This window comes from Elephantulus edwardii, unplaced genomic scaffold (genome assembly GCF_000299155.1).
Source record: "Elephantulus edwardii isolate Elephantulus edwardi_28Jun2011 unplaced genomic scaffold, EleEdw1.0 scaffold00008, whole genome shotgun sequence".
Taxonomy (NCBI): Eukaryota; Metazoa; Chordata; class Mammalia; order Macroscelidea; family Macroscelididae; genus Elephantulus; species Elephantulus edwardii.
This window is the reverse complement of record NW_006399758.1, coordinates 9,195,725-9,219,953: the sequence shown is the minus strand read 5'-3', so window position 1 is coordinate 9,219,953 and position 24,229 is coordinate 9,195,725. Positions and strand designations below refer to the sequence as shown.

Sequence of the window (24,229 nt, the reverse complement as noted above, 5' to 3'; positions counted from 1 at the left end):
AAGTGCAGAAATAACGAGAATAGTCTTTCTTGAATGAAAATCTGCTTGTGGTTCTCCCTTCTTGCTCTTTGTAGTAAAGCCATAGATAGTATCTTGTAATAGTGTAGAATGCTCTTGAGGATTTGGATCTGCTTGGTTCTATTTCACCTACCCCTTCTCCCTCTCACCTACTGTTACATTACAGGGCTGTTTATTATAATACCATGCTATGTTATACTTTTGTGTGTTAGAACAGTCCTTTTCCACTTAGGATTCCCCCACCTCCACCCCCTTATAAAAGATTTCATTATCCTCGGAGCTTACATTCAGAATCATCTTTTCCAGGAAATACACATGACCATCTCAGTAAATTAGATATTTGTTTTAAGCTAGCTGCTTATTTGACAATCTACACATTTATTACATACTTGTAGTAGTTTTAAAATTGTGCTTGTTTTACTAGAATGAAAACTCCTAGAGAGCAGAGATTGTATACCAGTGAGAAGTTTTAATAGTGAATTTGAACTTAACATTGAAGGTAGAATCATTACTACAGGACTGAGAAGAGCATCCCAGAGAAAGATAATTTCATGTTTATCAACAGATAAACAATCAAGAGAGAATATTTGATGACTATTGTTGAGCAGGCAAAGGAGCTAGGAGTAGCAGGAGGTCAGACAAGAGTTGGATTCAGGTACCAAAGACCTTATGCTTTACATGGGGTTTTGTCTCATTACTGTTGACACTGGCATGCTGTTGAATGATTTTAAGCCATGGAGCAGTGTCATCAGATGACAATTTTTCAAAGATAACTGTGCTAGCAGCTTGAAGGGACAACTGAAGGATGAATTAAACAAGAGACTGGGCAGTCATTAAAAAATGTTTGTAAAAAATAAAACTAGAAAATGAGTTATTTTGAAGCAAAGAGTTATATTTGAATTATATCTTTAAGCATGAAAAATAATTGCCCAGTGACTACAGTAGCTCGGAGGCCAGGCAAATCTGGGAGCAAGAAAATGCCTTCTGTTATGGGAGAGACCCTGGTTTCACAATGAATACATCTTCCGTGGCCAGCCAACAAGTTGTAGTTCAAACCCACCCAGCATCTCTGAGAAGTCCCGGTGATCTGCTCCTATGCAGCTGACATCCTGGGAAACCCTGTTGGTCTGTTCTCTGTCCTGTAAGGCCCCCAGGAGCAGGAATTGACTCACAGGTTGCACAGCAACATAGGTTAGATGGAAGTAGGTCATTGTGGGTGTGGTGAGAGAAAAACCTCAAGTCATTGTGCCAGTCTGATTGGTTTGTACTGTATCCTAAAAACATTGGCTATCCAGAAAAAATTTTATAAAGAAAATAATACTATGAAATGGTAGTTAAAATTGTTCTCAGAATTTAATATGTATATTTTAATAGCAGAATGTAACATGAGCTTAGAAACCCTGAGGATTTAGGAGAATGTGTACTAAATGTATGAGATAATTCATATTCACATCTTTATTCAGATTCATCTATTTCATGGCATTGTTCCTAATCTAATTTACCACTGTAGATGCAATTATAAAATATGCTATACTGTAACAAAAAGTAGTCTGTGAAATGATCCATATCAGTAGTAAAAATAGCTTTTTTTTTGAGACACTTTCCTAGGGAGAACAGAATACATTCTCATTTTTCTAAGTGTTGCTCTCACTCATTCCTGTAGAGTTGGTTCTCTTCATAGTTTATCCTTCATTGAGTTTCCCAGTCTGTAGTCAAGAAATAAAGATACTGCACTGGGAAAATCTGCTGTCAGGGACCTTCCAAAGTGTTTAGGAGCAGTGATGTTGAAGCCTGATATTCACTTGATTCAGGCCTTGGTCTTTTCATTCACTAACTGTCTACCTGACAGAAGGACAGTGAATGACAAAAGAAAATTGATGCCTTTGAGTTATGATGTTAGAGTACTGAATGGACTGCCAAAAGAGCAAACAGATACATCTTGGAGGAAGTGCAGAGTGCTCCTTAAAGGCAAGGACGGCAAACTTTGTCTCAGATACATTGAGCACAGTGCTAGGAGAGAGACATTATACTTGGAAATGTGGGAGGTCAGTGAAAGAGATGAAGACCCTCAATAAGATGGATCGACACAGTGACTGCTTCAGTGGGCTCAAGTATGTCAGAGTTGATGAGGATGGCATAGGATAGGACAGGGTTCAGATCTGTTCATACAGTAAATCGTACTGTACTTGAAGGCACCTAACAACAGTGAAATCATATGGGAGGAGCCAGAGAGCCCTGTGCAGAATAGCTCCCTAAAACTATGCCACTAGCACTCTGCAAGTGCTGTTAATTTATTCTTGTTTAAGATCTTCTCAGGTTAATACAAATGATTTTCTAAAGTTCCTATAACTTTTCCATTATTTAGGTTTAATAAGAAACCAAAGAGAGGAATTCAGTACCTCCAAGAACAAGGAATGCTTGGCACTACCCCTGAAGACATTGCCCAGTTCTTACATCAAGAGGAAAGATTAGATTCTGTAAGAATATTGTTTCATTTCACTTTCATCTTTTCTGTAAAACTCCTTTGCAACCTCTTTAATTGTACATATTTTGACCCCTTTAAGATTCCTCAGTATGTAAAATCTGAAGGAAAAGACAGGTGTTACTAAATTTGCTTTGTAATTTTCTAATCTCAGAAATAGCTTGTATTTTATATGTACATACACATTCTGTTTATTTAACTTTAACTTAGTTAACCTCTTAACCAATTAACTTTGATATTTTAACACATTTGCTTTTTAAATGGCTCTGTGAGACGTATAATGTGCTTTGAGGATATCAGTGTCTGTCTTTTGTTCTTTTATTAGACTCAGGTGGGTGAGTTCCTGGGCGATAATGATAAGTTTAACAAAGAAGTTATGTATGCATATGTGGACCAGCATGACTTTTCAGGAAAAGACTTTGTTTCAGCTCTTCGCATGTTTCTAGAAGGTTTCCGTCTTCCAGGAGAAGCCCAGAAAATTGATCGATTAATGGAAAAATTTGCTGCAAGATACCTAGAATGCAACCAAGGGTAAGAAAGATTAAAAATCAAATGTTAGCAGTTAATTATATGCAAGACACTGCACTTGGGGAGCATGTGGCGGTTCAGAGATAACAGGATATGAACCCCTAACCTCATAGAACTTGTCTGTGATTTGGTAATGATAAAAAAGACTGTAGTGGGAAGTAGAACATAAACCCTGTGAGTGAAAATGAAAAGTGCTGTAGGAATTGGGTGGTTGAGATACGTAAATAAAATTATAAAATATAAACGCTTATAACATGGTATACTTATTTTCCAGACAAACTCTTTTTGCTAGCGCAGATACTGCTTATGTTTTGGCTTATTCAATTATCATGTTGACAACAGATCTTCACAGTCCACAGGTATGCTTTCCTATTAGTAAGCTTTCCATTAAATAGGATAAATTCTTTTCAATTCAATGTATAAGTAGGTCTTACTCTGATTTTGGTATGTGTTGCATAGTTTAAAGAATTCACCAAATTGAAGTATATAATTTGGAGTAGTATACACTCTGTAGTCCATTTTCTGTCGTAATTCCATTTGGACTTTTGTTACTGTGTGCCGTTGAGTAGAAACTGACCCTCCAACCAGTTTTTAGAGAGTAAATCACATGGAAGGAGATGACTGATTTTTTTTTTCCCCACAGAGCAGCTTGTGGATTCAAATAATTTGCCATTGGGATTGCAGCACAGCGTTTTACCACTAAGCCACCAGAGCTCCCTATTAGATTTTTAATTCTCTACTTTTGTTGGTCTTATGATTGATAATATATAAAGTAAAGGATGAGATAGACTGATACGGTGACTGGGACAATGGTGGTTGATGTGTTAGAATCAGTGAGACTGGCTCAGGACAGGTTTCAGAACTGCTGTACATAGGGTCTCTGTGGGTTGCAAGTGACTTTAATGACACATCATAACAACATATTCAACTTTAAGAAGATAACTTTAAAATCTTTTTGTCTCTAGTTAAAAGAACATAGAAAAATGCTATATATAAACTTTTTTCCCCCTTTCAGAGTTTTAGACTCAGCACTAGTACAGAGATTATCAGAGAGATGAATCCACTTCCTAAATTACACAGTTATCAGCTATGATTTGGCTTGTTCCTTCCAGTTGCCCTTCTCCCCTAGACACTTTTCAAACAAATCAGATATTATATCATTTTACCTGTGAAATTATTTTCTCCCTTTTAAACATGTCTCTAAAAAGAGAAAGAATTTAAACATAGCCACAGCATCAACACCCTGGAAAAATAAGCAATTTGAAAATACCGACTATTTAAAACTGTTCAAATTTTGGTTTTAACTAAAAAATTTAGTAATTCCTTCTTCATAAATAGGTCCCTGAATTTCTGATACTACTAGTAGAAGAGTCACACTTAAAGTTTTAGATATTCCATGCTTATTTAAAAAAAAATCACACTTTTATGTACTTGGATTAATCTATTAATAGGAAATTTTTAGTGCTACCTAGGGATAGGCATCTAATAATATTTTTTATTCTTTAAAAGTGAAAGAAATGGTATATTTGCTATTCTGAAATATAACTGAAAATTTTAAATTTATTTAAAACATAGGAGGAAAATTTATAATATGCAAAGTTTTGTTTTGAAATGTTTAAGGTACAATTATATGGAAAATATGTATCGAACATGTGACACAGTGTTAGATACAGCATATTCAACAGCTCTTTATTCATCAAAGATGATTTGATTTTATGTAAACTGTTTTCCCCTCTTCAAATTATTTCACATTTGCCTTTTGATATATTATTGACAATACAGTAAACAAAAATATCTCCCCTTTATCATTTTCATTATCCAGTGTGATAACTTTTTTCCTTGTTTTTTAAGTCATCAACAGTTTATTTTTGTTAGTATCAGAGTTTGTAGCCTTATTAGCTGTTTATAAACTACACATACCTTTGTTTTAAAGATTATATTTTTTAAACCACTTGGTTATAGAAAAGACTCTATCATTGACTCTATATTGTTTGGCTGGTGGGAAGCCTCTTGTTGGAGCCAGTGAGAGCTTAGGGCACAGGCCTGGGATCTTTTAAAACTCATGTGGCTTTGGAGAGGTGAGTCCTTCTCTGTTTTGGATGGAAGTCTGCTCTGGATTGTTTGGCTGGCCAGAGCCTCTTGTTAGAGCCAGTGAGAACCTGGGACAAGGGCCTGGGTCTTTTAAAATCAATTGGGCCTTCTGGCCTGCAGGTCTTCAAGCCTGGTTTTAATTGTGTTTGAAATCATTTAAAAGTGTTATATGATAAGGTATTATGGTTATCACAAGAGTCCAGAATTAAGGTTGCATGGTAGAATGTACTCAGGGCAGTGGGAGGGATGTGTGTGGGGATTGTAAACCAAAGAAAGAATTTTTCTTTTACTTTTCAAAGAGAGATATGAACGGGGTGGGGGCGAGGGGAGAGCTGGGCAGGGAGAAAAGTGCAACTATGAATGGATGGAAATCCAAAATCTCTGTAAATGTTCATTAAAAATAATAAAATAAATTTTTTTTAAGAATGAACATTTTCCTAAGTGGTACAGCACTGTTCTGTCATTTCTCTGTATTGACTTAACTTTGGATTGCTATGATAATAGTATGCCATTGGTCTGTCAAATGCCATAATAGTTACACATGGTTGACAATATTTGGTAGAGCTTGCAGATTGAGACAGGCTTGGAAGCAGGAGTGGCATCTACTTCCTAGACATGCCTGTGGAAACTCTTGAACCTAGAGACAGGACAATAGTTAGAGAGCAAGGTTAAGGTCTTTTGTTTCTAGCATTGGTACTAGATGGCACTTAACAACAACAACAATAACATATTGTCTCCATTCTGGAGCTGGATGAACCAGCTGGACTCTGTAAGATGGTGCTCTTGTTTTGGTTGAGGATCTGTGTAGATTGTTTGGTTGTTTTTATTTAAGCCTCTTGTTTAGAGTCAAAAAGACCTCCAGGAGGACACTTGCATTTAAGGCTAAGCCCTTTTCTCCATTTTGGAGACTGGATGAAGATGCTGGAATCTGTAAGGTGTAACCATATGCCTCTGGAAACCCTATGAACTTGAGAAATGATAGTTACAGAAAAGTCTCAAGTCTTGTTCATAGAGTAGCTATGAGTCCTGTGCGACTTGAAGGCAATCAACAATAACTTCTGTGTAGGTACATACTTATCTTATTTTGAAAGCTTATTAAAACTTTCTCTCCTATATTTTTATAAATATCCCATGTTGTTTGTTCTGACCACTTATCAGTTAATCCCCTGAGAATGATGTTGGCTTCATGATAGTAGCTTTGTTTATAGAATATTTCTAGTAGTATTAGTCTTGCAGAAGGAGCTCTGGTGAAGGGTTTTACAATTCTTGGTCTCACAGGTGTAACTGTATGTTATCATTCTTTCTGTTAGACTGCTGGCTTGGATCATGTGCTGTAGCTTTAGAATAACTTGCTAATTTTTGTGATATTGAGTAGCCTGTTAGATAATAGAACATACACTCTTGGCTACTGATGATTTATGGTTAAGGATCATATGCCCTACAGTAAGTTAAATGACAACTTTTTTTAAAGAGCACAGGAACTATAAAGGAATTTCATGAAGGAATTGTCATTCTAAGGTATTTTTTTAAACATTAAAATACAGGTGAATTTTAACAAACAAATCACTAGATTCTTTTTATAATGTGCAGTACTTAATGTTTAAGGACTCTGGTGGCCTGATAGTAAGTAGGAAAATGCATTGCAATCCCAAAGACACACAGTTTGAATCCACGATGGTCAGTCTTCTCCTGTGTGATTAACTGCTTCTGAAAATTTGCCAAATGTTCGACTGTGGGTCACTTCTTACTCAGTGGGTGGCCTTGAACCACGTTTCTTTGGGATTACAGTGCAGCTTCTTGCCAGTAGTCCATTAGCACTCCCTAAACTTATCCTGTTAAGAATTTTTTTAAATTTGAGATATATTTGTTGTTGTTGATGGCCTTCCAGTCGAGCATGACTCATAGCGACCCTATTAACAAAAGGCCTGAAGCCCCTCTGCAACTATTGACATTTATCAAAGTTCATAGTGTTTCCAGAGGCAAGTTGTTTAGGAAGTGGATGCCACTCCTGCTTCCAAACCTGTCATAGTATGTTATTGGTCAAGTCGTCTGTGATACATAGTATGTACAGCATACTATGTATAGCAGCTCTGAACCCTTTCCAAAATATATTTAGAATCGGCTCTGTGTATTTGTTTTAATTTGAGATTTACAATGATTTTTTTATAAATTTGAGATATATTTAGAACTGGCTTAGTATTTTTGTGTGTGGATTAGTCTTCATCAGTTTTTTTGTTTGTTTTTTTTTAAATTTAGGTTGTTTATTTTTCATTTCAATGAGCATCTACAGAGATTTTGGGATTCCATTCATTCATTGTTGCACCCTTCTCCCCGCACAAACCCCTCCCTCCTCCCCCAGTCTTCATCAGTTTTAACAACTGACTTAAAGTAATAATCACATTAAAACTAGACCTAACTTGAGCTTGAGGAAATGAGATAAAGTCATAAATAGAGATGTCAGGAGAATAAAATAATGCTTTCACACTATGTCCCAAACCCTGCTTCAGTAGAGGGTTCTGTTTGAGCACCATGCTTTTGAGTACTGGAAGGAATGTGTTCTCTGCCTCTTTTCTCCTGGGATCCCCACTCTGCCTCCCAACCCAGATTTACAAGCACATTTTATCATTACTTCAGCTTTTCTGCCTACACATCTGTGATTGTGTGACGCTGCATTATTAGTCAGGACTTGAAATATCCAAACAGTGTTCATCTTCTTTTAGCCACTTATTGACAACATTATGTGATCTTTTATTTTGATCTTCTCTGATTACTTTTTTGTTGTTGTTCTTTTCTTTTTCTAAGTATCAAAACTTTGAAAGTAAATCTGACTATAATAAGTTAATGTATCCGGACTATGTCTTCTGTATGTTATTCATTTTCTACTTAATTTTTCAGCTTCTAATTTGCTCTACTAGAGTTTCTAGTTTCACAAGAGTTTTAACTTTAGAGCTACTTTAAATTCTTTCCAGAAGGTGCAAGGATATAAATCTTTACAGGAAGAGGCTGCTCCTTTTTCTCCCTCAAAAAGCTAGTGGATTTGAAGTGCTGATGCTTTGTTTAGCAGTACAACATGTAAAGTACCACACCACCAGAGCTCTTTTGGGGGGATAGTAGAAGTTTATTTAAATAAGCAAACATAGGGAGCTCTGGTGGCCTAGGGGCAAGAAGCTGTACTGCAGTCCCAGAGGTACACGGGTTCGAATCCACCAGATGCTCTGCTGGAGAAGGAGGGGCAGTCTCCTCCTGTACCTGTCAGATCTGATTTGACAGTACATGCACACAAAATAATTTTAAAAAGTAAAAATAAATTAAAAAAAAAAACAATTCTGAGGTTTTGTCCATCTTGGTTCCTGTATATATAAAATGTCAACATTCTGGTTGTCTAAGGAACTATGGTTGTGTAGACAATAATGAGTTGTGCTGCTAACCCAAAGGCCATACCCCTCTGAAAGTTCAAATCCACCAGCAGCTTGTTGAGAGAATATTGGATACTTTTCTCCTGTGTGATTTACAACCTTGAAAACCTGCAGAGATGGTCCTCTAGAGTCAGTTCTGACTCAATGGCAGTGAGTTTGAGTTTGCTTTTTTTTTGTTTGGATTTCCACATTTGGTGACAGTGCTACCACGTTGCAGGCTTCCAACTTGTATTTCACAACTTTCTCAAGGTATGTAGTAGGAAATTCCTTCCCAGGACACTTCTAAAAAGTAGAACGCATCCCAGGGACACTGTCTACATCTCAAAATCATTGAGTTACTGCAGGGAAATGATCTCGTTTTAAATAAAATTCAAGCATTGTTAATCTTGTGTTCATTATAATATAAAATTGGCTTCTAAATCATTATTGATATTTATATGTTCTTTTGAACTATAGTTTGAATTTTTTTGATACATATATGTTGCCAGTGTGAGCACTTTGACCTTATTGTGAGGTGTTGTCAAGTCTCTGGGACTCATAGTGACCTGTGAACAACAGATCAAAACTTTGGCCTGTCCTGAGCCATCCTCACAGTTTCTGCCATGTTCAAGCCCATTGTTGTTACTGTGTACATCTGTCTTGTTGAGGATCTTCTGCTAACCATCAGCCTTTCCAGACATCATGTATCTTTCCAAGGTCTGGTAATTCCTGTCAGTGTGTCCAAAGGACGTGAGATAATATAGAGCTTTGGTGGCCTACTGTGTAAAGTTGTGCTGCCAACCCAAAGTATGTGAGATGAAGTTTCACCTTGTTTGCCTCTTAAGGAGCAGCCTGGTTGTGCTTTTTCCAAGATAGATGTGTTTGTTCTTTGACAGTCCCTGGTATATCCAGTACTCTTCACCAACACCACAATTCAAAGGCATCAATTCTTTAGTTGTCTTTATTTGTTGTTCATTTTTAACACATATAGAAATGAAGCACTTGGCCATAGGCCAATACATCTAATTTCATTTTCTAGTTTCATTTCTTGCATGTATATTCAGAGTGAAGTGAATTTTTATATGCCAGTAGGGTCTTTTTTATTATTATTATGTTTTATTAGATCTATTAGTTTCTACTGCCTATCTTCAAGGTATTTGTGAAAATCTCTTTTGTGATAATTACTTCTTAAAATGCAAGTGACAGTTTTTTATGTTCATTTTAATATTTTATTTTTTTAACAAATTCTAGGTTAAAAATAAAATGACGAAGGAACAGTACATTAAGATGAATAGGGGTATCAATGACAGCAAAGATCTTCCTGAAGAGTATCTGTCAGCCATCTATAATGAAATAGCAGGGAAAAAAATATCAATGAAAGAAACAAAAGAATTAACCATCCCTACAAAATCAAGTAAGCAAAGTAAGTATCTCCTTCAGTTGAATCCTGATTATTGGTTCTTCAAGTTTTTCACTTCAGTTAACATAACTCTGTAAACGTGAATGAGAAACATAGTTTGTTTTTGTTTTTATTAATTTTAATAAACATTTACAGAGGTTTTGGATTTCATTTCATTCATTGCCGCACTTTTCTCCCTGCTCACTCCTCCCCACCATTTCACTCCCCTCTCCGAAAAGAAAAAGAAAAAAAAATTCCTTCATTAGTATACAATTCCCCCATCCCTTTCCCCCCACCACCTACCCCGAGTACACTGTGGAGAAATATGTTTTGATGAAAAGTACTCTAATTACACAAGTTTGGAGAACTGATTCTCTTAGATATTTTTCCCCCAGGCTTAACAAAATTAACAATGACCAATAATTAAGGGAAATGCTATGTAAGTAAGATGCCTGTGTTAGTGTACATTTAATCTACTCTTGATCTTTTAAGCTGAACAAGAATGTAGATTTCAAAGAGGTTGTTGTTGTTGTTAGGTGCTTTCAAGTTGACTATGACTCCAGAGTGACCCTTTGAACAGTGGATTTGAACCTTGCTCTATTCTGTGCCATTCTCCTCATCTCTGATGTACTTGATCCATTGTTGAAGTCTGAGGTTCAGTCTTACCTTGCTGAGAGTAATCCTCTGACCTTCCACCTTTCCAAGTATGTCTCTTCCCAAGGACTGGCCCCTCCTGCAACATGCCCAACGTATGTGAGGTGAAGTTTCACATTTCTTTAAGGAACACCCTGCTTTCCCTTTCTTCAAGGCATATTGTTTGTTCATTTGGTTGTCCATGAAATACTGTGTACTATTTGCAGAATTTAATTCTTAGTCCTTTTTTCCCTGCCTTCTCAACTTTTATCTGCCAGAAGTAGAGATAATTGGAGAGAAGTCTAGGATCTGGGAGAGTTTCTTTAGTGAGAAATCACTACTTCACATGTGCTAGTTGTGCTGCTACCCAAAGGAGGCTGCATCTCACTAGTGGTTTAAATCCTGAGACTAAGGGAGAAAGAAAGACAGGCAATCTATACCTCCCCCAACCTCCAGTGCTATTTATAGCTGTGGAAACCCAAGAGAGGGCCAGCTGCCGTTGATTCCTGCCTGCTCTATTGCAGTGAGTGAGTTGAGTGATCACATCCTGACATCTAACCAGAATGTGAGCCATCTCTGGGCCTTGCACCATTCTGGATAGTCTACACATAGAAATAATATATTACTTAAATGAAATCTTTTAGATTCAAATAGAGCTAAAATGCAATTATAGGAGTGAAGATGAAGAGAATATAGCAGTATTATTGAAAGAGGATTTCTACTAATCTCCTCTCATGTGATTTACACCTTCAAAAAGACATGGAGGGTAGCTATGAGTCCGTTCCAATTTGAAGACAATCATTTGAGTGTTTGTTGTTGTTAAGAGCTGTCGAGTCATAGGCGACTCATAGTGACTATGAAGGAAAGTCCTCAACACTTGTGTGACTTTCGTCCTCTCTCCAGGTTCATAGGGTTTCCGGAGGCAAGCTATTATGGAAGTTGATGCCACTCCTCCTTCCAAGCTTGTTTTAATCGGGAAGCTCCACCAAACACTGTCCACCATGGGTAACCGCTAACACACTTAACACATCAGTGTCACAGTGTTCAGCTTCACAGCAACCACAAGTTACCACTATACGGCAAGTGGAAACACCAGGGGACACACACTTTCATTTGAGTACTTGGAAATAAAATCTTAATCTTTATCTGAAAGGACAGATTGCAGTTAACAAAATTCTCTTGATTAGAAAGAAGCATATAAAGTCTGTGTGAAATAGATATTTGTAAAGTTTAATAAAGAATTTTAGGATCTTTGTAAGGGTTAGTAAATATGTTGGAACTAACAGTGGAATATAACTGGCTGCATTTGGTGGGGAATAATAGCAGGAGTGACATTCACTTCCTAAATAACTTGCCTCCAGAAACTATGAACTTTGATAAGTGTCCATAGTTCTAGAGGGGCTTCAGGCCTTTTATTCATAGGGTCACTGTGAGTTGTGCTTGAGTAGAAGGCAATCAACAACAACAACAATAATAAAAGGAATAATGCTCTGAGAAAGTAAATTCTGCTTCCATTTAGAGATGAGAAAACAGAAGTTGGAAGAAGAAACTTAGAATTTATGACCTGCGAATAGTACTGAAATGGCTTAAATTTCCATTCCAGAAATTGTAAGGAAAAAGTCAAACCTTAAATAGACACCCTATACCCATATTCCAATCAAGTGCCAATCATCAGCTTATTTTTAGCTCTTCTGCTTATAATGTGATATTAATCTGGCCTCCATTTCACACCTAAGTACATAGGTGTTCTTTGATTAACTTTTTCCTTTCTTACCATGTTCCAACATCCTTATAAACCTCTTTTCTATCCATATGGAATAGAAATAAAGCCCCAACATTGGATCTCGAAAGATGGTGTATATTGAAATCCTAAAGTCTCCCTGGAATCACTGTTTTCTCTCACTCAAGAGATGCCACCATGGAAGGATCGGTATCCCTTATCCACTCCTCCATATTTGGATCATTGAGTCAATTTCCTGGTACTTTGATTGGGAATATAGTGTATTCTCTTTTCGCTTTTCATAGAATTTCTACAGCGTCTCTGACTTTTTACTCCAGTATTTTTTTCCTTTGAAGTAAAATTTATGTAACAGAAGTAACAATCCAAAGTAAACAGCTGAGTGCCATTTAGAACATTCGCAGTATTGTGCAACCAAAGTCTTTATCTAGTTCCACAGTGTTTTCATCACCCTAAAAGGAAATCTCATCATACCTGTAGAGAAGCCATTCTCCATTCCCCATTCCCCACTGTTTCCACCCTTTATAGTGGTCGTCAGTCTGCTTTCTTGATAGCTTTACTGAGCATTTTATATATATATAGAACCATGAAAAATGTTATCTTCAGTGTCTAACTTCTTACAGTTATGTTTAGCTAGTTTTCATATGTAGCATTAATTATTTTATAGATGTTACTTAAATTTTCAAACTCTTCGTATTATAAAGTTGTAATACTATTTGTTGTTTCAGATGTAGCCAGTGAAAAGCAGAGACGACTTCTGTATAACTTAGAAATGGAGCAGATGGCTAAGACAGCTAAAGCACTCATGGAGGCTGTGAGCCACGTACAGGCACCATTTACAAGTGCCACACATTTGGAGCATGTGAGGCCCATGTTTAAAGTAAGAGTTACTAATAACTTTTTATTGGGATATGCATTTACATGTAATTTTAATAAAAATATTTTCATGGGATTTTAGTGGTATAGCACACTTAATGAAGCAAAACCCAGCTGATTTAAAAAAAAAAAAAAGAGGGGTTAATAAAAGGCCCCAGGAATAGATGGTATACCAATTGAAGTATTTCAGATAACAGATGTGTTGCCCTGGATGTGCTCACCAAGTTGTGCCAAGAAATCTGGAGAACAACCACGTGGCCAACTGACTGGAAGAGATCTATATTTGTTTCCATTCCAAAGAAGAGTGACCCAACAGAGTGTGGAAACTACAGAGCAGTATCATTGATTTCACATGCAAGCTAGATTCTACTGAAGAGTATCCAAAAATGACTGGAACAGCACATCAGCAGAGAACTGCCAGAAGTCCAGGCTGGGTTTAGAAGGGGTCGTGGTACTAGGGATATTGTAGTTAATGTAACATGGATCTTGGCTGAAAGCACGTTATACCAGAAGAATGTCTTATCTGTGTTTCATTGATTATGCAAAGGCGTTTGACTGTGTGGATCATAACAAACTGTGGCTGACTCTGAGAAGAATGGGAATCCCAGAACATTTGATCATGCTAATGAAAAACCTATACATGGGCCAAGAGGCAGTCATCAGAACAGAGCAAGGAAACACTGCATGGTTCAAAATTGGGAAGGGCGTGCACCAGGGATGTGTCCTGTCTCCATACCTCTTCAACCTGTATGCAGAACAGATTATCCAGGAGGCTGGGCTCTATGAGGAGTAAAGTGTGGTCAAGATTGGTGGAAGATCTATCAACAGTCTGCGATACGCAGATGACACAACCCTGCTTGCGAAAGTGAGGAGGACCTGAAGCGCTTGCTGCAGAGGGTCAAGGACTGCAGCCTACAATATGGATTGAGGCTCCATGTCAAGAAGACAAAGATTCTCACCACTGGGCCAGTTGGCAGCATCAGGATGGATGGTGAAGAGATTGAGATTGTTCACAGCTTTAGTCTACTTGGCTCCACAGTCAACACTCTCGGCTCCAATAGCCAGGAAATTAAAAGACGTATTGCCATGGGAAAGTCTGCTGTTAGGGACCTCTCCAAAGTGCTGAAGAGCAATGGTGTCTCTGGAGACTAAAGTGCGTCTGATACAGACCATGGTCTTTGCAATCACTTATGCATCAGAGAGCTGGACAGTGTCTAGGGAGGACAGAAGGAGAATTGATGCCTTTGAGCTATGGTGCTGGAGAAGAGTATTCAGGCTACCATGGACTGCTAGGAAAACAAACAGATTCATCCTGGAAAGGGTCAAACCGGGCGACTCCTTGGAGGCAAGGATTCTGAGGCTCCGTCTAACATACTTTGGACATGTTGTAAGGAGGGACTGGTCCTTGGAAAAGGACATCATGCTTGGTAGGGTGGAGGGACAGCGCAGGAGGGGAAGGCCCTCTAGGAGGTGGATTGATTCAGTGACTGGGGCAATTGGGATTGGTGTATCGGAGATGGTGCGATTGGCACAGGACAGAGCGGAGTTTAGGACTGTTGTACATAGGGTCGCTATGAGTCACAAGCGGCTCGATGGCACATAACAACAACAATAAAAAACAAAACCAGACTTATTACCATTAAGTCATTTCCACCTCATAGCAACCTTGTCGGACAGTTGAACTTTACGGAAGCAGATTCCATATCCTCATATGGAACATCTGGTGAATTTGAACCTCCAGCATTAAATTTAGAAGCAGAGCATTTTAATTACTGTATCAGCAGGAGCCTTTTGTTTAGGATGTATTGTTGTTGCTAAGTGCCGTGGAGTTGCAGGCAACTCATAGCGACCCTATGAAGGAGAGTCCTCGATGCTTGGGCGTCTCTCATCCTCTCTCCAGGTTCATAGGGTTTCCGGAGGCAAGCTCTTACAGAAGTGGATGCCACTCCTGCTTTCAAGCTTGTTTTAATCAGCGATTTCCATCCCACTCTTTGTCCACATTGGGTAACCACCCATTAACACACTTGACACATTAGTGTCACAGTATTCAGCCTCACAGCAACCACAGGTTACTGCTGTATGGCCACTTGTACACAAGGGCTATACGACCTAGAGGACTGTTTGAACAAAAACAATGAAAGACAGCCCCGAGGGCCGTGGATTAGAAGTCATCCACCTTTGGCTTGGTAGCATCGCTTTCTGCCCACTAGGCCAGCTGATCTCTCCCTCTGTGTTGATGTTATTGTTGTTAAGTGACCCTGTGAAGGAGAGTCCTCAATGCTTGGGTCTCTTTCATCCTCTCCAGGTTCATAGGTTTTCCAGAGGCAAGCTATTACAGAAGTGAATGTAGCATATAAAATTTTTCTCTTGTTAAAAGAAAAGGTATGCAGTATTTAGGGAGCTCTGCTTCTCTAGTGGCAAGAAGCTACACTATAATCTAGAAGGCCGCAATTTGAGGCCACCAGCTGCTCTGCGGGAAGAAGGATGGGCGGTCTCCTCCCTTGTGATTAACTGCCTCTGAAAACCCACTGGAGGGTCAGCTATGGGTTGCTTCTGACTAGACAGTGCTCAACAACAACGTCAGTTTTTAGAAGAAATTCAGTTAAGAATTAAAGAGGTTTTAGAAAATGATCATTAATCCTTCCTCTGATATTCACTATATGAGTTCTATTTATACCTTTAGCTTTAAGTATTCCTGAGTCTGTTGCTTTTTCTAAGTGCCTCTGATTCAGGAATTAAATTGAGAGTATAGATTATACCTGAAGCCCGTAAACTTGAGCAAGAAACAAAAACATTTTTATTTTATAAGCGGATGGATATTTCCAGTTTTTTAAAGTTTTGGTTTTCCATTCTCCTATTCTTATTTTCTCCTTCAAAATTTCAGTGTAAGTGGAGATGTAACGTATTGATGATGATAAGGCAGTGGAGGAAAGTCTTGTCAGATTTGAAAATGGAAAGTGGGTAAAGTCTAATTCAGATTGTGAGGCAGTCCTTAGTGCCCCAAGATCATAATTCGAGTTCTCATTCACACACAGCTGCATACATGTGCAGTAAGGAGGCTATAAAACGGGATCTTCCTTCTGGCCTAAGATTGTACAGTTATCTGTATACCTATTGTAAGGTCAAAATGATTTTGTAGACCAACTTTATATTGTGGGTATTTTGTGTTTTTAAAAAAGCTCTGGATAATTCTGTTTTCTTAACTAGTGTTAAAACTTTATAGAGCTTTAAAAAATTTCATTTGTTATTTGTTATTGTAGAACATCAGTACAGTCCTATTTCATTTTCAAAGTTCTGTGTGTATTTTGTTTCTTTCTTGATGATGTTACTAAAGTAACACATGCTTTGAGCATCAGATGACATTTCATTATTGAATATATTTATACAAATATATAGAAACTCTGATGCATAATGTGTTACATGGTGCTCTATTAACTGAAAGGTAACATTTTGAAACTACCAGCTACTCTGAGGGAAAAAGATAGACATTGGCTCCCATAAAGATTCATAACCTCGGAAACTGACAGAGGGTCTCTATGTTTTAGAATCAACTCGACGAGCAGTGGGTGATATATATAAACTTAAAAATATATGAAGAGTTTTTAGGAGTCCAGTGGGCTGTGATGGTGTAGTGGATAGGGACTAACATGATGGCTCTGAGGGAGAAAGATGGGCAGTCTCCTCTCGAGTCCTTTACAGCCTCAGACACCCAGTTAGAGGGTCACTGAGTTAATTCCATTCCTATGCAGTGGAACTCATGTTGTTGTTATTTGTCATCTAGTCACCTGCAACTCATAGCAACTCTATGTACAATGGCCCTAAACCCTGCTCTATCTTGTGCCAATCTCATTGTCTAAAACATACCTACCTTCATTATCCCAGTCACTGAATTAATCATCTCATCCAGGATCTTCCTCTCTGGTGCTGTCCCTCCACCTTCCCAAGCATAACGTCCTTGTCCAATGACTGGTCCGTCCTTGCAACATGTTATTTTAAAAATAAACTTGATATGAATGTGCCACAAGAGTATGCCAAGAATTTGATAAACTCTTTTTTTTTTCCTTTCCCTACAACTTTCCTCAAGTGTCCTAACTTCCAAAACCCCTAAGAATTATTAATATGGAATTATCAGAATATTTTCTTCTTGGTTGATGCCCATTTCATTCTTTAAATTCCTACATTTTCTAGTTGGCATGGACACCTTTTCTGGCTGCATTCAGTGTGGGTCTGCAAGATTGTGATGATACTGAAGTAGCTTCTCTTTGCCTGGAAGGTATAAGATGTGCAATCAGAATTGCATGTATTTTCAGCATTCAGGTAACAAAGAATTTTACTTTTGTAGCCAGCCTAATGGAGATTACTTATGCTATTACCGTGATTTTATTTGCAATAATTATTTTATATTTGACTTACTAAAAATTCATTTTGAATTTATGATGGAATTTAAGGTAATCGTAATATTAAGGTTAATTTTCTCTTTACCCATAGAAGGAGTTGCCCTCTGTTGAAGGATCTAATAGTCATATTAATAATTTTGCTATTTATTTCTGTGAATAATTAGCAGTTTAAGGTATTTCCAAGACTTTAAATTCCTATATGATTACTTCAGTAACTTGTTTCCTGTTTAGACTCACTGAATCATGTTAATCTAACTTTAAATCACTTTGTAACACTACCTAAACCAAAGAGCAAGATCTCTTCAAAAGTTACTGTGTGCCCAGTTTGTGCTTTCTTATGTACATTATCCCTTCTAGGATTTTATATGCTCTGTCTCATAATTTTCACTCTACTGGGTTTTTCCCCCATGATTTTATAAACAAACCAGATTTGCATTTAATTACAAATTATATGGCTTGAAAATCATAGCTTAGCCATAGAGGAAAAGAAATCAGCAGATTTGTAAAACAGTTTCTGTTTAGTCTCCACTGTATTGAAACATAAATAATGATTCCTTTTTAATTCTGTGAATTCATTTAGTATCACTAACATTTCTTAATTTGAATCTGTATCATCCTTGGATTTTAGAAATTTTACATCTTTTTTTACTTTCACATCTTAAAATATTTTTAAACTATTGTTCTTTGGAATTCTGTATGCAATTCATCGAAAGTTAAAATTTGCAAACAAGATTTGACAATAGGAAATAAAAGATCGCTGTGCTGTATTTACATCCATAACAATATGGTTTTCTCTTACTTATAGTTGGAAAGAGATGCATATGTCCAAGCACTTGCAAGATTTACCTTACTCACCGTGAGTTCTGGTATTACAGAAATGAAGCAAAAAAATATTGACACAATTAAAACTCTCATCACGGTAGCTCATACAGATGGAAACTATTTAGGAAATTCATGGCATGAGGTATAAGCACTATCCCTATTTTTAATTTTTTTAAATTGGTTTTTAAAATACTAATAATTTATAAGGGCCATGCCTTAATGTTTTAGAGGGAAGACCAATTTACTTTTTACATTTGTAATTTACTTTTAGGATAATTACGTTTAGCTTTTTATATTGACATAATTTGATGTACACTTAAAATGCTTCTACTTGTATTTAAATATTTTTATGACAGTTTTTACATGGATTTTATTTAAATTTCTTTTTCCTAATTAAGATTCTGAAGTGTATCAGTCAGTTGGAGCTGGCACAACTGATAGGAACTGGCGTGAAACCCCGATACATATCTGGAACAGTGCGAGGACGTGAAGGATCTCTTAGTGGAACAAAAGATCAGGCACCTGATGAATTTGTGGGTCTAGGGCTAGGTGAGAATTTTAAAAGTTAATTTCAGCTCATTCATTCCATATAACTTTATTGTAGAAATGCATTAAAGTTGTAAGATGATAAAATGCTCTGGCTAACTTTATGAATAAAAAGCCAGGTGAGTAAGTTGGGAACTAAATATTTTTTGCTTGGTCTGTTTTATGCAACATTAAATGAGCCTTACTCTTAACCTTCTTATTATAGGGATATGAAAAGAATGAAGTGTACAACTAATTTAAAATAAAACAACTTACTGGCAAAACTAGGTAGATAATTTAAATATATGAAGGTTGACATAAGAGTATAGAGAATTTGAGCAACTGGAAAGTGCATGCACATTCAGAAGTTCTGAAGGCACCATGTAGGCCCAACCAAGCACTTCTGGCAGTATAAAACTTGTCCCCTAGTTTCCTATATTCTATACTTTCCTATATTCTCCTCCCTATCAAAACTGGTTCTATTTTGATATAAGCACACTTAAGTTTTCAGTAATTTCAACTAATAAGGTCCATTTCAACTACTACATAATCAGTACACTATATTATAGTTGTAAACATGTCTATCCTGACAAATTATTAACTTTGTGAAGAGGAAGAACTTTACATCTTCACTTCCTTAAGCAGAGTTAAAGTACACTTAGTTTAAATGAAATTGTTTAGTTGATCATCAAGTATTTGGTGAACACCTGATTTGTACTTAATATTGAGAAAATTAAGGAAATAAAAGAAAGAAATAGATTAACTGCCTCTGAAAACCCTCTGGAGAGTCAGCTATGGGTCGATTCCAACTCAACAGTACATAGGTATATATATACACACAAACATATACACATACATACATACATACATACATACATACATACATACATACACACACACAAAGCATGATTTATAGCTTTGGTAACTTTTATCTGGTTGCAAAGGCATTATCAACACAATGAAACTAATTTCTCTCGAACTGTATAGGAAAATTTTTATTTGCCTAGTTCAGAAGAAAGGAGCCCTGGTGTTACGGTCGCTATTGAACTTGACCTTTTGATTACTGAACCAAAAAGTCACTGATTTTAACTCCCCAGCTACTCTGCAGGAGAAAAGATGTGGCCAAAACTGGTTTTCTTTGAAGAAAGAAATGCTAGTCTTGAAATTTTATAGGACATTTCTACTCTGCCTTCCAGGATCACTTTGTCAGAGGTGACTCTGTAGCAATAGATTTTGGTTTCAAGTAGATCAGAGAAAGGTGATGAGATCCTTTATTGAGAAACCAAATTGAGTCTTTTTGCTTGTTGTTAGGAATTGAGTCTAGGTAGATAAATTTTTAGATAGTTGAAGCATCGTGTGAGCAAGAGACATGTATTAGCTAGAACCTTATTTGCTCGGTTGAAATGCTTGTATTTTATACTGTAAGTAGTGGTAACAAAATTAATATAATAATCTAAGAAAATTAACCTGGCAGGAGAATGTGAGAAGAAAGAGGAGAAGAACTAAAAGAGAAATGAGCTGGAACCTATTGCAGTGGTCTAGGCAGTAATTATGAGGGTCTTGAGTAAATAGATCAAGAGGAATACTTTCCATAAGGTATACTGACAGAATGACTACAACAGTGGGTTTAAGCCCAGCAGAGAGTGTGCACTGCCAGAATAGGGCAGGGTTTATGCTGTTTTACAAAGAATCCGTATGCATTGGAACCAACTGAACAGCATCTAACAGCAACAGGAGTAAGTTGTTATTGAGTGCCACCAAGTTGACTATGACTCGGAGCAACCCTGTGAACAATGCTTCTGAACTTTCCTCTTTCCTGTGCCATTCTCATCATCTCTGATATACTTGAGCTCATTGTTAACAGTCACTGTGTCAGTCCATCTTGTGATGTCTGTCACTCTTTGAGGATGGGCCTTTCCTAATAGCATGGCCAAAATATGTGAGACGGAGTTTTTCTATACTTACCTCTAAGGGTTAAGAAGAAGTGGAAATTAAAAGATGATATGAAAAATAGGTTAAAAGAAAAACATCTTGAGTTCAGTGACTAAATTAAATATTTAAGAAAGAGGAAGGGAAATCAGAGATGGTTCCAAATGGAAGAGTTTTAAAATTAGGGAACTTGCTGTTCTTCATTTCTAAAAATACGGTATTAGTTTTGGAGGAAAAGATAATCTTTGAACATGTAGGTAACAATTTCCAGTAAACAGCTGCATACTGGATACTAACTGTCTGAGTTTGAGATATGTAGAGTTTGGAATCATCAGAAATTACAGTTGAAATTGGATTAGGTCTATATGTATCTTAAACAGTATGCTTAATATTATGATCTGAGTTCTTAGTCCGTCTACATGGTATGATTTTTGCAAACACAGTTTGTGTCTTTGTAACTAAATAGTAATAAACTACTTAATGTATTTCACTAAGTATCTTGGTAAATGTCATTGATGTCAAAAGAATTATTTACTCAAAGCCTTTTTCTCATTTAAATGGGAAAGAATTTCTTTCAGAAATGTGTTCTAGAACTGCAAGTGTAGTCTTCTGGGGCATTATTTTAAAACTAAAATGAGTCCCTTTCTGTGTGGTAGTTGGAGGAAATGTGGACTGGAAGCAGATAGCAAGCATTCAGGAATCCATTGGAGAAACCAGTTCTCAAAGTGTCGTCGTTGCTGTAGATAGGTAAGATAACTCATTTTATCCCCTATTCTGTTTTCAGATGAATGCTATTTCAATTATGTAATATTTAGATATATTTTGTTCATTAGTGAAAAGATAAATATCGACACAATAATTATTCTAAACTAATATAGGACTATACCACTCTATGGTGTAATTTATTTGATGAAGAACCTATAATTTTGTTGTAGACAAGATACTGTGCATTCAGGATGGTAAGGCTGGAGACTGATTTAGTTTTATAAATTAATGGAAGATAGGAAGGAGATAAACAGTACTGTATTTTCCCTAATATCATGTGCATGGTAGTAACATGCATATACACACAATGTGCATAACACATGGCAAATTAGATAATGTGCATAGTAACACAGGAAACTCCAAAATGAGGTGGCCACAAGGTTTGCAGAAATTGTGTGACTGTTACTCATAGGGAAATAACAATGTAAAATTTTAAGTTACAAATACTACTAGTTATTAAGGGATTTGTTACTTCTGTGAATAGAACACACATGTTTGTTTTCCTTTATCGAATTCTTTACTATTATGTGTTTGAAATTACACCGTTACTGTCTTTCTGGGTTCTTGTTGTCATACTGCATTATGGGTACAATGAACGAGATTTTTCTAGTAATTCTTACTATAAGCATCTTTGAAAAAGGATTTTTAAATTTACATTATCAAGTTTTTCTAAATTTTAACTTTCCAAGTTTCAGGGTTTTTTTGTTCCTTGTCTTGTTTCTCATACTTCTGTAGTTGTAGTGACATTTGGTTATAGCCATTGCCTTCAAAGAAAATAACTCTAATTCTAGTAAAGATCTATTCTAGCAGTTTTCCTTTTTTGTTCATATAGATTTTTTACATTTTATGTTTTTCATTTCTTGTTTTATTCTAACCATTGGACAAATGAGCCATTCTTTTACCTCCCACACCATTGTGGTTTCACCTAGATTTTTTAATTTTGTTACACTGACAAGAGTGATGTCATAAATCTTAAGACATTTCTTTACTAGAGAGTTAGAGTTTGAGTTATCATGTAATTAGTTTTTAAGTTTTTCTTTCTTATTTTTATTACTCATTGCCAACATGCATAGGCATTCAAGGACACTAACTAATTATGTAATTAATTTTGTAAGATAAATATATGAGAATGATTATATAAAATGCAATATGAATAAATAAGTAACCCCCAAAATCATAATATCCTCTTTAGAGGAAGCTATAGTGGCCTCCTAGAAGTTGCACTGCCAACTCAAGAGCAAGTGATACTAATCCACCAGCTACTCTACATGAGAAAGATAGACAGTGTCCTCCTGTACAATTAATAGCCTCTGAAAAATCTGCTGAGGGTCAGGATAAGTTGATTCCATCTCTACAGCACACAGCAGCAGCAACATTCAGCAACATTTAAAAGTAGTGGTGGAGAGAAGGAGTAAGAGTCCTGGTGGTACAGGAGTTGAACATTTGGGTGTGAACTTGAAAGGTCATCCATTCAAACCTTCCAGCCACTTTACAAGACCTGATAGTCTGCACCTATAAATATTTCAGTTTAGGAAACCCAGAGGTCAGTTCTACTCTGTCACATATCATCACTGTGAGATGGAGTTAACTCAGTAGCATGCAACAATAGGAAAAAGCATGAATATGTTTTAATTTTTAAAATATTGTTTTGTTCGGGAAGGTATGAGGCAGTATAACGTAATTGTTCTGTTTTAAATCTTGGCCCTTGTACTTTGTTAGTTCCGTGACTGTGAGAAAGTTATAAATATTTTTATGCTTCAGTTTCTTTGTCTTTAAAATTGGTAAAGGTACATCTCTCACAGGATACTTAGGAAGAGTAAATGAGTATATATATATATATAAAGTACAACATATGGTTCCAAACTGAGAAGATGGTTATAAATGCAGCTTTTTAAAAAAGAATTAATGTACTTATGCTACAGTTTTCATGAAAAAATTTATGTATACTTTAAGAGTTAGTTGTTGAAGGCTGAACAGAGCTGTACTGCATAACTTGCTTCCAAACATTTAGATGCCCCATGAAAAATGGCCTTACCACTTTTTGGTTAATCTGTGGGAGCTTATTTACAAAGTTATATTAAATAACTTTAAAATTGTTGTCCATGAATTTTATCATAAAACTGAATATTACTAATTAAAATTTGTTTATTGCTAGTAGACAAGGAAGCTTTAAAAATATTTTCTTTAGTGCTCGCTTTGTCAGCACATACACTAAAATTAGAACAATGCAGGGGAAGATTAGCATGGCCCCTGCTCAAAGAAGACAAGCAAATTCATGAAGCATTCTATACTTTTGATAATGCTAAAAAAATATTCTTTAGTATTTTGCTAGCTATTTGTTAGTTTTATCAAGTTACTGTTCTTATTCGCAGAAAGTAATTAGGTAACCTCTAAGGTCTTTGTAATCAAGAAAAATGTCCACTGTATAATTGAACTCTAAATATATTACTGCATGCATAGCAATATGCATGAGATTGCTGGTGGGAGGGGGGAAAAAGTCAGCTAATCCCAAACTATATGGTAAAAAAGAACCTGCAGACTTAGATTTAAACATTTTCTTCCAAATAGATTTTAATGCATTATATTTCCGATAATCTGCATGTTTTGTAAGGCTTTTTGGTTTTGCATTTG

At 36.4% G+C, this 24,229-nt stretch overlaps 1 protein-coding gene across 1 annotated transcript in view; it reads left to right on the top strand.

Moving 5' to 3' along the window:
• Positions 1 to 24,229, top strand: part of ARFGEF1 (ADP-ribosylation factor guanine nucleotide-exchange factor 1 (brefeldin A-inhibited)) — a 166,829-nt gene that overhangs the window by 97,290 nt on the left and 45,310 nt on the right. Inside the window, exons 14-22 of the mRNA XM_006880532.1 lie at positions 2,384 to 2,495; positions 2,826 to 3,031; positions 3,303 to 3,387; positions 9,766 to 9,937; positions 13,013 to 13,164; positions 17,349 to 17,477; positions 18,363 to 18,521; positions 18,778 to 18,928; positions 21,490 to 21,580. Coding sequence (XP_006880594.1) covers positions 2,384 to 2,495; positions 2,826 to 3,031; positions 3,303 to 3,387; positions 9,766 to 9,937; positions 13,013 to 13,164; positions 17,349 to 17,477; positions 18,363 to 18,521; positions 18,778 to 18,928; positions 21,490 to 21,580 — 1,257 coding nt within the window. The remainder of the gene's footprint in view (positions 1 to 2,383; positions 2,496 to 2,825; positions 3,032 to 3,302; positions 3,388 to 9,765; positions 9,938 to 13,012; positions 13,165 to 17,348; positions 17,478 to 18,362; positions 18,522 to 18,777; positions 18,929 to 21,489; positions 21,581 to 24,229) is intronic.